The 15,657-nt window shown below is 34.6% G+C and overlaps 1 protein-coding gene across 1 annotated transcript; it reads right to left on the bottom strand.

Moving 5' to 3' along the window:
- Nucleotides 1–3,499: 3,499 nt before the first annotated feature.
- Nucleotides 3,500–15,312, bottom strand: LOC113229094 (L-sorbose 1-dehydrogenase-like). The gene is made up of 4 exons (XM_026462587.1): nucleotides 15,216–15,312; nucleotides 5,578–5,723; nucleotides 5,339–5,472; nucleotides 3,500–5,101 (listed from the first exon to the last, which is right to left on the bottom strand). Exons 2-4 carry the CDS (start codon nucleotides 5,717–5,719, stop codon nucleotides 3,500–3,502), a joined length of 1,878 nt encoding a protein of 625 aa, XP_026318372.1. The 5' UTR covers nucleotides 5,720–5,723; nucleotides 15,216–15,312.
- Nucleotides 15,313–15,657: the final 345 nt, after the last annotated feature.

The raw sequence follows: 15,657 nt of genomic DNA, 5'->3' as shown, positions 1-15,657 counted from the left end.
GAATATCCGGGAATGTCATGTGAGAATTTATTATTTTGCATTTATAAATGCTCAAATATTATAAAAAGTGAATTGAAGTGAAGTGAATTGAACTGAATTGAGCTTCTACGCATGCGGATGGCCCGAAAGCGGACAGTCCGTACGGACCGTACGCGCAGCTGTGACACCAGCTTAGGAACGAATAAGAAACTCTCTTTGTAAATAAACATTTTATTCACATTAATCATTTACTTGATTTATTCTGAGTTTTTTAGACATAAACAACCTAATAGTACTAATAGGATCACTCCCACGGATTCCACTTCAAACGCAGAGAAGCTGTATAGTAAATAACCTTTAATATAAAGTTTTATATCACTATTAAAAAGCGTAAATGGCAAATTTTGAATATCAACCGGAATCTTACTATAGAAGGTATACATTGCCCCTTGAATGAACTTGTGACTTTACAAGACAACATTCAAGAACAAGTTGTGTTCTTCCCCGTATTCAGTCATTACTTTTTTCATAAAAAACATACTATTCTTCTTAACATAAATTACATTCTCATAAAGGTACTGTGTGAAACTAACTCGGTGGCTAAAAGTAAAATCACCAAAATGGCGAAGGTCATCAAACTGTGAAAGAATCTAGCTGTCTCTACATCCGACAGTTTTTATATTTTTTAATTGTGTACATTGAGAGCCGAGTTGTTTTGTCGAATTTGGTATTTATGGACCTCATTGCAATTCACCATACGAAATGCAATATTTATTTTTAATAATTATTATTAATGTAAAAGGTTAAGTATATTTCATTTATACGATGTTTTTGACTATCTGTTTAGCAAGGTAATTAATGTAATGCTAATATGATTTCAATGCTAATACTACGAAACGAAATTGCTGAACAAAGACTGACTTAATTTATTACTAAGTTAAAGCTGAAGTTAGCTCGAACTTAGTCCAAAGTCGAGCGATCCTTGTGGGCTTGTTCAATTAGGAAATGGGTGTTCCTTGCTTTGGAAACTGTACAACAACGTACATATGTAACGTATACACACGCATATTCTGAAATGCGTTTGATTTGTAGATAAAATATTTTTAAGTACTAACTTTCTCATTTTTCCCCGGTTTTCATTACTGAGTGCTTCTAGCAAAGGAAACTCCTTACAATTACGAGTAAAGCTTTTTATGCCTAAACCGTAACAAAAATTTGACTCTCTTTAAACACTTTTTAAAACCAGGAAAGTTAATTCTGGTATAAATAAACTTTTATACTAATTAAGTTCGTTCCATTCTCGACTACAGCGTAACTTAATAATTATACGGAAAAGTGTAGTCGAATGTTTACCTTTTTAGCCAATAAATAAAAAAGCTATTTATTTACAATTTTTTATATTTACCATTATCATAATCTATCAAGTATATTTAAGTTGCATATTTACATTGCACTGCGTAAAAAAACTCTAATCCTCACAGTCACTTCAGTAGCCTATCATTTTCAGTGCATTCGTCCTCTTCCGAATCCGTACTCGTGCATGTTTCAGAGTGCTCTACTTTCCTTAGACTAATTTGGCTTCCTAAGTCCTTGCGTCTATACCTTTGCTTCCATTTCACTTCTGTGTCCATCCTGTCACAAATATTCACCACGCTCTCCCGCAACTCCATAGGAATGTCTCTTATCATAACTTCCTTTAATAATTCATTCCTTATTTTCGCGTTTGTTGTCGTAGACGTCTGAGATAAATTTCCATAGCCGAAAGTCTGCTTTTTCGTTGCCCAACGATCTTTCAATGACTGCCAATTAGAGCCTACTGTGTAACTGCTCACTTCAGAGTGGTGTCTACTCGTGGTGTAGAACCACATCACCAATACACAAGACAGTAAGAGTAAAGTAGACACTGCTAACCACCCTAACATTCTCAACACGGCGATTCTAACACATCGACTGTAGTTCACTTTGTTCCAATCATCATTAACACACACTTTGCCAAACATCAAGTCCGTCAACAGTTTCAGATTTTCAGATAACGTGGAACAGTTCGAACGCAATTCGAATACAACGTCTGTGGGTTCTGTTGTCACATAAGACCCAGTGTTGATGTCGTACACATCTTTTACCGACAATGGGTTTTCTAAGTCTCTGCAAATGTTACTTATTGGGACATACACCAAATCTGGCATTTCTTTGCCTGTGACAGCTTCGCACGTTTTTGCCGGTATACACTTTTTTTGCCGCGTGTTGTAAAACGGTCTCACTCCTGCGTATTTGTGGTCGCAAGTCACAGGTTTACACTCATTTAAAGAATCTTCGTCTAAAGAATCGCATTCTGCACTTTTCTGATCATTCATGTAATGCTTAAGCAAATGAGATTTCATCCAAATGGATATTCTAGTATCAAAAGGGATATAAACAAATCGTCTAACGTATCTTATACTTCTACCGCACTTTGAATTTAGCGAAAATTCACAATAACCTACTAAATCATGCTGTATTAGCGTTGGATATACATTTATGATAGTTTCTCGATCTTTTGGCGTTACATTATAATTGCTTCCACTATAAATCTTCATGACAGAGCAATCTGTTTTTTCTGTATCGTTCAAACAACACCTCTTAGCCCAACAGTGGACTTTGCAGTTTTGTATTCGGTCTTCGTTCACAATGTCTATGAAAAATTGAATTCCCACTGAATTTTTCTCTAGAGGAACAACGCCTTTATTTAAGACATTTATGGTAGCTATAACGTCGTATATGAGATAGAAAATGAGGAGATAAATTACCATTTCTTGTTAGACATCGCTTTGGCCATTGCATTTTCCTGCTGTGGCATTATTTTTTTCCATCCTCTAAGTGTGGCATAGACAAATTGACAGCCAATTGACAGCAGCCATAAGTTAATAAATTTGACAATTACCCATAAGTTTCATTATTTTCCATCCCCTAAGTTAGGTTTGGTGCATCCATAGAGGATGGAAAAAAAAGAATAAATCTGATGCTTATCTCGAATCTATTTACTAAAGACTTTAAATGTTAACTACAAATAATCTCAGTACAGAGTACTAAAATAACCGACCTCAAAAGTACGTGGAAGTACATATAATTACCAAGTTTTATTAAAATCGGTTACCGGAAAGTGCACAAACCCGGATTCATCCCCTAGTTCGCTACTACACGGGACTTGACACAGAAAATAATAAAAATCGGTTCTCACTACTCAAAGTATATTGAGAGAGAAAAACGCCTTGAATTGGAGAATAGCAAAATCAACTATTAAAATAATTGCACTATTTATAAAAATGAATCTTCATTCGTGAACAGCCACCCTTAGAGGTGGATGAGTTTCTTCAAAATTAAATGAGACCAACAAAAAAAATCATCAAAATCGGTTTACAAATACCGGAGTTATCGCGTAACATACATACAAAAAAACATACGGTTGAATTAAGAACCTCCTCCTTTTTTGAAGTCGGTTAAAAATAACAGCACAAAAAACTTTTATAAATGAAAAAAGTCATCAAAGCTCATCCTTTTTATTATACAATACGTCATATTCCTCTTTAATAAAATCTGCAGCTCGTTCCGCAATCATCATAACAGCAGCATTTGTATTTACACTCGGAATGGTCGGCATCACACTAGCATCAACCACTCTAAGGCCTTGTACTCCTATTACTTTTAATTTACTATCGACTACTGAAGTGGGGTCTTCAGGTTTTCCCATTTTTGCCGTTCCTACAGGATGATAAACGTTGTAAGTTACAGTTCTAGCCATACATTCCCAATATTCAATGCTACCAAAGTCAGTGTCATCACAGCCTTCGTAATATATTCTTTTAATTGCCCCATCAACTTTTTTAAACGTCGGAGTATCAACGATCTCCATAACTCTTTTCACGCTTTTAATGAATGTTTCCATATCTCTCTTATCGCTAAAGTATTTTGAATAGATCTTTGGATTCCCTATTCCAGATTTGCCTCGCAATTCAATCCTGCCCTTTGAATACGGTCTGCATAAAGACACGTAGAAAATAATCATTTCTTTGTCTTCATTCATGTTTGCAAATTGTTTACAAATCTCATCTTTAAAAGACATTACATTCGTACACATTTGGTAAACATATGAAGTGTTTGGTACAAAATAATTATGGTCGACTTGAACATCGGGTAACGTTTTACCATCGGGCACGGATAAAAAAGCATTTATATTCGGTTGGTCATAATTAGTAGCATGAGGTCCTTTTTGCTCTAATAAATACTCGGCAGTGGCTTTTAACCAATGTAAGTCATCTTTCGGTTTAGCTCCAGTATTTATAGTTACTGGAATTGGTATTCTGACATGGTCTTGTAGATTTCTCCCAACAGGCAGATCAGCTATTACATCGATACCTAATTGTTTTAACTGCTTATTAGGACCAATGCCAGAAATCATTAGCAACATAGGTGTGTTTACCGTTCCGGCACTAACAATGACATCTTTTGTAGCATAAAAAACTGCATCAGCATCAGATTTTGTGATCACTCTAACGCCTGTGATTCTTTTTTGCTCATCTATCACTAAAGTTTTAACATATGCAGTCTTCAAAACATACAAATTTTTTCTTTCTCTTACAGGATTCAAGAAAGCAGTAGCTGTGCTTACTCTACGGCCGTTATGATTACCTCCTCTTACTTTTCCTACTCCCATCTGAGTCTCCCCATTCAAATCGTCCAAAAACTTTAATCCCATTTCTTTATAAGCCTCTGTTAGCATCTCGGCTACGCCAACGTGAGTAAAGTTAAGTTGATCTACAATGAATTCTCCACTGGTACCATGGTCTTTGATCAAATCAGGGTTGTTAAGAATGAACGGGTCTATCATCTTTTCACTCTTCATAAAGTATTTCTTTAAACTAAGCCAGTCCCAACCGTCGCCATTTTTTTGATGCCAAGATTTGTAGTCTCTTGGACTTCCTCTCATATGGAGAAGGCCGTTAATGGATCCAGTACCTCCGAGAGTTCTTCCTCGAGGCCAAAAGGACCTTTCATCAACGCAACCTCTATTTGTCTTCTCGTCTTTTTCCGTATAGTACTGCCAAGCATGTATACTCCGATGTGTTGCTCCCGAAAAGTTTGGTATCTGAAAGGTAAATAAAAGGTTAATAAATAATTGCTCGAATAAATTTAAGCCATTAAGTCAATGACTAATTATTATAGTATTTAGATATTAGTATAGAATATTTCAAAGCATTTATATACGATTCCGCGATAATATTCGTACGATCTTGAAAAGTCTGTCAGTAATCATCAACGTTAGGCTCCAAAGTAATCAATGATTGAAGTCTCGATCTTGTAAGCTCTTTAACAAGCCACTTACAATGCTCTCCACAGGTGGGTTATCTCCAGCCTCGATCACCAATACCTTCCAGTCTTCAACCTGCGACAACCGATTCGCTAATAGGGAACCTGCTGTACCCGCGCCGACAATTATGAAGTCGAAGGACTCTCCAGCTAGAAACGATAAATTGAATTCTGTACCTAACTAATGTATTATGAAACTGTGCTAATGATCTTTTTCATGAACATTACTACACGATTAGCTTTACTATTACTTACAAGATACTCTATCCAGACTGTCCTGCGGCCATGGTTCAGTGAGCAAGCACTGGGCAGCAAGAAGGTGAGTGACAACGTTTGCGAAAGCTGTCCCAGCTACACCTTCACTGAAAGCTGGACAAGGGTGGTCCAGACACGTCATAGTTCTGGAAGAGTTGTTAATTTTGTGTCAGTGCATCGTGTAGATAAGGTTGCTATATTATCCCAGTTTAGGCGTAGTGAAGAATTTGGTTTGATCACATGAAATGGTCTTCGGTAATCCCAATTGAAAAAGTTTGTTGGTCAGTGGACTCCAAACCCATTTTGAGAGCACCTCACTACAAAATATTATGTTCTGTTTCAAACCAAATACTTTCTATTTTTTGGTACGATTTTCACTGACAAGAGTGTTAGATCATAATCAAGCACGCTAATCAAATGTGTGAAGATAACTTCGTACAAAGTATGTATGTAAAAAGATGTTTGACTTGTAGGCATTGTCATGTTTTATTTTTAATTAAAAACTTGTAAATTTGATTTACAAGATTACAGATTGTAGAAGAACTAAAAACAATTTAGGATTTATCTTAGAAAGTTTCTCGCTTTAAAATCATTCAAAGATTTATTGTGGTTTTTTTTTACAAACTCCCGATTCTGCTTCCCCACGATGTTGATCTTCAATATTTGTGTTTATGATTACACCAGCGGCATGTTGTGTATGAACTTAATATTCATTGGAAACGCGTGTTGTGAAAACAAGCAATAAATTATATTTTCATTTCACTACCTCAGAAAGGCTTTCTTTCTCATTAGAAATCTACGCGCAAGTGTTTTTTGCACGCTAGAGTGGAAAAGGTTTTTGAAATTCGAACTTGTCGGTGGTCTGTGGTGCACCCAACTTTATCTTTCGATGAAAGAAAAAATATATATTTTTTTTATAGTATGAAGTGACGGGACGAACTAGTCGTGCGCCTGACGGTAAGCTACACGCCGAATAAAAATTGCAAAGATCTGAGGGGCACTAACGCTGCGCCCGTCACCCTACGACATAAGTTGACAAGTCCCAAGTGCCTGCAATTTCACCAGCACCCTTCTTATCCTGCAAAACCCGATCGCAGTAATGCTCACATTACTGGAAATAGGAAATAGAAAAAACTGCTACTAAGATGACGCGTTCAACTACACGATTTGTTGTACATTACTTATTTATGTAATATAAATCCGTTGGTACATTTTATTCTTATTATTGTTCGCATTACTTTGATAATGATAACTAATTGTGCTTATTATATTATTTTAGTTCGTCGTAGAACTAAAATAATTCACAAAAAATTATAAATACAAGCAAGAATAAAAATTGATGAGGTGTACATTCAGATCGCATCCAAAGGTAAACATTTTCTTTTGATTTAAATCTGATGTTTTTAGTTCAACCGTTTTCCATCTACCATTTTCCTCGGTATAGTGAGGTGAAAAGTTATGTGTTTTGCTCGGCAGCAAAGTTGTGTTGCGTCTCGTGACTTAAAACCCTCGCTACGCTCAAGTTTCAATACAAGCACTCGGGCCAAACAACAACTTTGCAGCATTGCATAAGAAATAACAATTGTCACAGGAGCAATATTATCATACACGCATATGTCAACCAGATAACCTGACTAAGTAAATATTTATGTAGAGATAACATAAGTTATTGTAACATGTGCTTATTCAGCTGTACGTAGAAAACTTATCCTTCCAACGTCGCGTTCTTTTATCTTTATTCTGTTACGGTTTATGTGTATCAGGGTATTTTTTTTAAATAAGTTCTTGACTTGCACAAATTACTTTTACTGAATGAACTTATACGTCATAAGAATACGACTGACGGTAATGTCCGCCACAAAGCTAAAATCAAAGTAAAACTAGGGAAATCAAAAATACAATAGTGTATTAACTCTAAAAGTGTATTTTTTAAGAATTGATGAATGATTCATGTACAGGTCAAATATTATCACAGACATGAAAAAAGTTTCCTACTTGCCAAATATATTTTAAAAATTCAGGAAAAACTCGCGTCACTCTCAAAAAGTTTGCGTAATTTTGAATTAAGTAGATATCTATTACGACGTAATGAGGGGTAATAGATACCGCATTTTTCAACTGATAATGAAGGGAAAAATCCAAGGAAAGCGTAGTCGTGCCAGAAGGAAAACCTCGTGGTTAAAGAATCTGAGACAATGCAATGTATACGCTTCTATAACAAGATTCCGGTTGATATACAAAATTTGCCTTTCACGAGGTTTAAAACTATAGTGAAACAAAAACTTTATACTAAAGGTTATTATACAACTTCTGCGTACTTGGATGACAAAAATCCGTGGTAGTAACCCGTTTAGCTCATGGAGGTAGTCTCGATCTCTGATGTTTCAAATAAAAAAAAAAAATTGTAAATGTTATTAACAAAGAGCAAGCAACCCCTAGAGTTTCTTGCTCATTCTTCTCAAGGGATCTGCCTTACGAATGAGCGGTAGAGTTTAACCATTGTGACGATTTCAAGTGTAATAATGCTTACCTATGAAATAAAGATTATTTTGAATTTGAATTTGAATTTGAGAGACCGGTTCCATCTTCGCACTTGTTCCCTCTTTCGTGCAGCAGCTTCAAAAATGAGAATAGCCATTATGGTCACCAACCTTCATAGAGAAACGGCACACTAAGAAGAAGAATATTCTAACGACTTACAATATTGTATCTAGGGTTTTGTTGACGTGCAGAGAATCAAATTTTACGTTGATTAATAGTATAATCTTCATTCACACATTTTGAATTACAACACTATTGTAATGGTAATGCGATAGTATGCAAAACCGCTGTTGTACCTATTGACTGACACTTTCCTCGTATAGAAGCACTACAATAGCAAAAATACATATATCGTCTGGACAACTCCTTTATCGGATTAATAATCAATCTTGGACTTCTAACTTATTAACAACAAAGATACTTATTCATTTGTGAAGCAAAATCCTAAGCAAGCATAAGGGTGCAGTACTAACTAATATGTTTTAATTTACTTTTAACTATTCGATTTGATTAAATAAAAATTCACATTTTACGTATACACAAATAAGACATTTTGTAAAACGTATATAGCGTAAATTGGAATGTTCTTTAGTAAATTAAAAATAAAATGTAAAAATTCACAACTTTTGTAAGTGAAAACGACATTAAAAATTCGTGGAATTACATCTATTTGCCAAGTTTTACTGGAATCGGTTACCGGAAAAGGGGCGAAACCGGATTCATTCCCTTTTTGGTGTAATAATTTCTTCAAATTTAAATAGGACCATTACTGAGGTACACTCTTTCCAAGAAGTAAACAATAATCAAAATCTGTTCACAAATGCCAATAAGCAATGGCGTAACGCGTAATCTCGCGTTTTTGTATGTGTACACAAAAAAATTATGTAGTCGAATTGAGCACCTCGCACTTTTTTGGAGTTGGTTAAAAAAATAGGTATTAATGTAAACCACCATATTTTTTTATAATTTCATTAACAAAAGGCTCTATAGCAACTTTTATTAAGGTGAGAGGTCACAATAATGACACATCTGTGTGCAAACACGTATATTATGAATAAAATTGTTAAGAAAGATTTGTTCCCTTGCATTTGTATGTAAATGCTGCTTCCGAAGAGCATCTAGAACCACTTCAATATGAACTAAGACAGATTTACCACCTCACCGCAATATCTATAACATGTAGATATATTTTTGGCAACAATATCGACAAAAGCCTATTCATTCGAGCCTTCAATGGCTCCAAATTGTAGTTTTGGGAGACACAGATACTGTATAACATTCCTTTGCCAGAAGTATAAGGAAAGAGGGAGCAAGGTGCATTGATATACGAGTATGTTATTGTTTATTATATTTTATCAATAATTCATCGCAGAGTTCTGCTATTTCTTAGGTAGAACGAGCTTCGAAGCATAGCTGGTAACTAATACTACTGCCAAAAGCACCGCATCTCGGTCCCCTATTTTGCAACGCATGTATATTGGATATTGCTAATTGTATTACGCATTCTCGCCATCTACTGTATGCTGACGATAACAAAATTTTTCTTCCGGTGCGTTCTGCTGCGGACTGTGAACTTCTACAACGAGACTTAAATAATATTTTTACGTACTACATAAATAACAATATCACAGTCAGCGTCGGAAAGTGCAAGTGCATTAGTTTTACTCGCAAGGAAAACCCAATTTTTATTCCAGTATACTTTTAATAACGCCATTATAGAGCGAGTCAAGGTGGTGCGTGACCTGGGACTTCTTCTAGACGATAAAATGCAGTTTACCTCTCACATTAATTACGTAACTGATAGATCCTACCGTAACCTAGGCTTCGTAATGCGAACGTGTCAGCCATTTAAATGTCCACTAGGTCTGAAAGTCGTTTATTTTGCATATGTGTGAAGTGTATTGGAATACGCAAGTCCCGTGTGGTCACCCATGTACACTACGCATAAATCTCGTATCGAACATATTAAGAAAAAAATTATCAAACACCTTAACTACAAATGTAAACATTTTACGAATAATTATACCAAAGACTGCCGCGCTTATGGTCTCCTCACTCTTGAAGAACGTCGTGACATGCTGGACATGGGCCTTCTATATGACATTGTGCGTGGACGTTCGAATTGTCCAGAATTGCTGGAGAGCGTATCACTACGGGTACCTTTACGTCGCACTAGACATACGACACCTTTTCAAGTCCCCTTCCACTCCACGAACTACGGCAAGAATGCTGTTCTCACGCGTATTCTTCGATCGTATGATAGCCAATTTGGCCATATTGACCCCTTCGTAGATTCTAAACCCTGCTTCAAAACAAACGTTAAACTAAAACTATCAAATGATTGGTCAGCTGTACTCAAATATCATTTGGTCATTTGCATAATATATTCAAGGTTCGCAGTCTTACAAAATGGTAGTATGACGTTATATATTTCTATATTAAATACATAATAGTGTTGTGTATATAAGTTTAATGAATTATATGTATATATTACTGTATTATTAATATGTACTGACATTTTGTTTTTACTCTCTTAAGTAATATTTTACGTCTATTTCTGTAATTATTTTAGTGGATAACTGTAATTTGCCCATTCAAAATGTAACGTATGTTAAAGTTAGTATTGTATTAAGTATGGCTGTTGTTATCCCAAATAGATAAAAATAAAAAATAAAAAACACCACACCAAGTCTAAGCAGAGATGTCTTCTTCTAAGAAGAATTGTGACCTAAAAGATATTAAGTTTCATACGATTGCTGTAAATGTCAGGTATCACGTTACAGGGGTCCGTGGTGAGGCCGCAACGAACGTAGTTTGAATTCATCGCAATATGCTTCATTCCTGTGCGGAAGTGCCTAATGAAACTTCCAAGGAAACCTTAAGGCTTATTTTCTTGCGAATAAATATAATAAATGCTGCACTTTTTTAAGCTTTCTAATGTTTGGATACTATTCAAAATTATGACGAAAAATTATACTTATTATAAATAAGTTAAGTTTTTCTTTCAGCGTAGCAAATCGTTCTTTGACTCAGTAAAGTTTCAATAAAGTCTTTGTTTTTTTCTGTATTTCTCAACCTACCTACAACAGAACTAAATAACTATTATATACAAAACAAGACTAGTCAACAATGGCGAGGAGTACATACAAGATTACCATCGGCTTGTGGTTAATTGAGGCATAATACAATGCGCCCTTTTGAACATAAAAATTTTGGTATCGATGTTTTCTTTTGCTTAAAAGTATTGCTACTAAAAATTTACATATGTTCACAACTTGGATATTAAAACCAGAATTTCGTGTCATGCACAGATTAGAACCATCGACCGACTTTTTCATTTAAATTTTAATTAAGATAACGCTTGACTATTTTATCCGTCAATCCAGCCGTACAACGCGTAGGTTCATAAACAAAACGCCTGACGGTTTTGTACGACGAGTCAAGCTGACGACCGCCAACTGTTTTACCAAAGTAGAATACGCCTAGTAAGCACTCATATGTTAAACTGTGTGTGAACACTGTTAAATGTTGAAGTAACTTGTACTGCGTTTAACCGAAAATTATTCCAGCCATTTTCAGAACGTTCAGCGCAGACTCTGGTTACCAAAAGTACTTTAAACAATGTTTAGCTGTCTGTTATTGTTAATGTAAAATATAAATTACCTAAACGAAATAGCATTAAACCGACATTGAAATATTTGTCGACTAACAGAAAAGTATATAATATTTAGATGTATAAATAGTTTTTCAAATTTAACACCATTAAAAATTTAACTCAAATATTGTCTTCAACAAATATATCGTATTTTTAAATAATAACTGATTACAAAACATTAAAACCATGATTTACCAAAAACAAAATTGGTTAAATCTATGGCAGGTTACGTTGCATTCTCTTTCTACGATTATATAGATATATACATCGTTAATGTGAACTATAGTACCATACGCTTTGAGGAATTTTAAAGATTGCACTTCAAAATTTCAAATTGTAACGTAATAAACTTAATTGTAATTTTTCACCAGACGTTTTTTACGTACCATTTTTTTTATTTCAAAATTTTAAATTGGAATTTATTTTTTTATTATTATAATTATTTAAATTTTCGGATTTCTTTATTTGATTTTCCACACTCACGGGGAAAATAAAACTAGGGAATCGAACCCGGTACAGGTTAACGTGGCGGACTTTTGCCTTAATCCGGCCTTAACAATAATTAAGAGGAAGTGGCCGTGGCTAACATCCATGTGGATTCATTGAGTTCCAGTCAATATCCTAACTCCCACTATAAGTACTTTACGCTGATCAAATTGTAATTCTCATAAACCTAATTCTTATAGAAATCGAATAGACAAACATTGGAAACCAAAAGGCAATGGTGCACATTAATTTTAAGTTCTTAGTGAATAGAATAGAATAGAATAGAATAGAATATAATCGTTTATTTCATGTTATCAATGTCACAATATTACAATTGGAAATACAATGTCAAGGGATAACTATGATCGTCAGTAATAAAATTATAATAATAATAATGAATATAAAATAAAGTGGTATAACTACTGCTTGTCGAATAAAATAAAATTAAAATTGTTTCAAAAGAAACTCATCGACACTGTACAATTCAATATCCAATAAAAGGTTTTTTGGTCTGGTACCAAACGTTTCATCGTTTCTAACACTTTTCAGGTCTGTGGGTAGATGTTCGTAGAATCGGGGACCTATTACCCGCGGATTTCTAGTTGCAAGTTCAGTACGGTCGGTGGGCAACGGATTTTAGTGTTCCCGCGTTTCGTAACGCTCGGCCTCCGCCCGTACGTCGCTCATAGGTAGCCAAGTTTTGACGAGCATAAACTATTATATCATAAATATATTGTGAGTACATGGTCATTATATTGTATTTCTTAAAAAGGTTTCTGCAGGTCTGACCCTTTTTTATGCCTACTGTTCTTAGTGCAGGTTTTTGAAGAATAAATACCCTAATCGACTCAGTTGAATTACCCCACAGTGTGATGCCATAAGACATCAACGAATGAAAATATGCATCAATAGTGCATCGAATAATGATAATTGTCCAAGGCAATATTGATTTTTTTGTACTCCTTTACTTTAGTCTGTCAATAATTATAATTTCACAGGTCCATTTCATATATATTTTTTTATAACATCATCATACAGTGGCTCTTTTTAGTTTCGAGTCAAAATTCTATGATACTAGCCACTGAACCGATTTTCAAGAGCTATAATGAGTTTAAAAAAAACAACGTCGTATTATTGCTAATGAAAAGAGTCTCCTTAAACGCGCCACCTTAGAGCATTAGGACTGGAGGCATCGTCGGTGGGCATCCCCTCAAGGTACAAGCAAAAAAATCCATCGCACAATAAACTCTACTTTCGAATTGATGTCTTTTCATTTGCATTATCGAATTCACCGCGTCAAGTGCTCCATGAAATATGTAGTCTTGCGCCATACAAACTAGCAAAAAAATCTCTGCTACATCCAGTCTAGCCAAGGGTGGAATTACATTTCATATATGTGATTATCGACACCATCACGTCGATAACTTCCGTCTTTAGCATATTCATGAGAATCAATTTTTTTTATAGGCCTATTCTGTGTATTTGTAAAAATAAGCCAGTGGTCTGGTTTTTTGTTTGTGTGAGACCATAGTGATACAACTCAATATTGCATTTGATTGCGCTTGTTTGCTTTTTCAAACACAAATTACACCGGCCCGGGAATCGAACCTGGGACCTCTGCGTGACAGTCAGGCATGGTAACTGTTCAACCACGGAGGCAGTCAAAAGTGTTCCTAGAAGGAATAACGTTACTATATTTATGAAATAATTCAAATTAAACTTATTTTTTAATAATATCTCAAAACATCACATAACATGTACAAAGACGTAACTACTTGTGCAAAAAACAACTATTTAAAAACAATATAAATAAAATAATCTGTAAGTGTTTCATTACTTTAATTTACTCGTAGGCCTAAAAATCTCGTAGCTATTATTTAGGCCACTCGGAAAAGCCTGTGGCCTAAACACGGAACTCGACTTTATTATTGAGTACCATGGTGATTTGCAATCAATTTTTTTTAATTACTCCACTAGTTTGTTATAATTATTTACACAAAGAAAAATTCCTCCGGTCTAACAGACACTGGTTCGAGTTTCTTAACAATTAATAATTATTATCATTGGCCAATGTATTTACAATACTGTTCTCCAAAGTTCAACAGAGCGTTTTGCACGTTTTTCGTATTTAAATAACACATAATAATACAACATTATACGAGTAGTCTTCTTGCTCATGAGTTCACTCAATGAATAATATAATTATTATATAACATTCTGTATTTGATTTATCGGATGTTGTCGGTGTGACGTTACCATACAAAATTAATCGATCAAATGTTTGCCTGTAGACAGCAGGCTCCGAAAAACTCTATTACTTACATTTATTTATTTATTTATATTACAAAAAATTTTCTAGTTTGGCTTTTCAAAGCCTAATAAGATTTGAATGTTGCAACTTTCGTAATAATCATATTTACTTAGTACATTTCATATGAAATAGACCCACCCATAATCTTACATAGAAAATATTGGATTATAATAAACTTATAGCAACATAAAACGAAAAAAAGGTTGGACAGCATTTGAGTTATTTATAATTGAAAGCATATGAAATACAAATGCATATTTTGTGTTTGTATTTCAATTACCTGTATTTTGTAATTCGAAAATATTTGACAGTTATTTATTTTTTAATTAATAAGTGGTGGTATACTATATTTTCTAATTAGTTCTTTAAATAAATGAGGTCCAAATGCCTAAAATACCTATAAGAAAATTATTTAGATATTGCACATTTTTGCCCAGTCATCCATACTGTAACTCAATACGCTATTTCAACTTCAAAATAGTACTACAACACACTTAAATTGGAAGCTATCACGAGAACAAAAATAGCAAATGTAGCCAAGTAATTTCACTATAGAACATATCCATCTTTCTTACAGTACCTATAATTATGCGCAGAGGTTAATACTATGCCTTGATCTATATATAGGTCCATTACCCGACTTACTTTGCTTATATCTTCCTCTCACTCTAGCTATCGCGTAATCACATAAAAATGAAATAAAATTTTAATACACATTTTATGATTCCACCAACACGACTTGCAAAGCGACAAATGTATACTAATTGCTATTCACTTTAACGTGTGTGCGATAAGAGCTTCCAGTGACCGATATTTACACATTAATAATGATAATGCTATCTTTCAGATTAATTTATTTGTCATTGCTTGTAAGCAATGACAAATAAATTAATCTGAAAGTGGTGGTGGAGCCGGGGCTGTAGCCCCGGCTCTAGACGGGGCAAACTGGGGCACCTGCCCCGGCCGGCAGTCTCAGGAAGCGCCAAGTCATAATATGTTTGTAAATCAGTACAGAGTCCTAAAAAAAATCTATGTGCCAAATTTTATTGGAATCAGTCACCGGAAAGTGCGCGTAACCGGATTTATC

This window comes from Hyposmocoma kahamanoa, unplaced genomic scaffold (assembly GCF_003589595.1).
Source record: "Hyposmocoma kahamanoa isolate Upper Pololo Valley unplaced genomic scaffold, ASM358959v1 277, whole genome shotgun sequence".
NCBI lineage: Eukaryota > Metazoa > Arthropoda > Insecta > Lepidoptera > Cosmopterigidae > Hyposmocoma > Hyposmocoma kahamanoa.
The sequence above is the reverse complement of the archived record's forward strand: the minus strand, read 5'-3'. Positions and strand labels throughout refer to the sequence as shown.

Excerpts from the sequence above, each read along its gene's own strand:
- LOC113229094 (XM_026462587.1), bottom strand. The coding sequence starts at position 5,719 with ATGACGTGTCTGGACCACCCTTGTCCAGCTTTCAGTGAAGGTGTAGCT. Across the intron at positions 5,473-5,577 it reads CAGTCTGGATAGAGTATCTT|CTGGAGAGTCCTTCGACTTC; the intron begins GTAAGTAATAGT and ends TATCGTTTCTAG. Across the intron at positions 5,102-5,338 it reads ACCCACCTGTGGAGAGCATT|ATACCAAACTTTTCGGGAGC; the intron begins GTAAGTGGCTTG and ends TTTACCTTTCAG.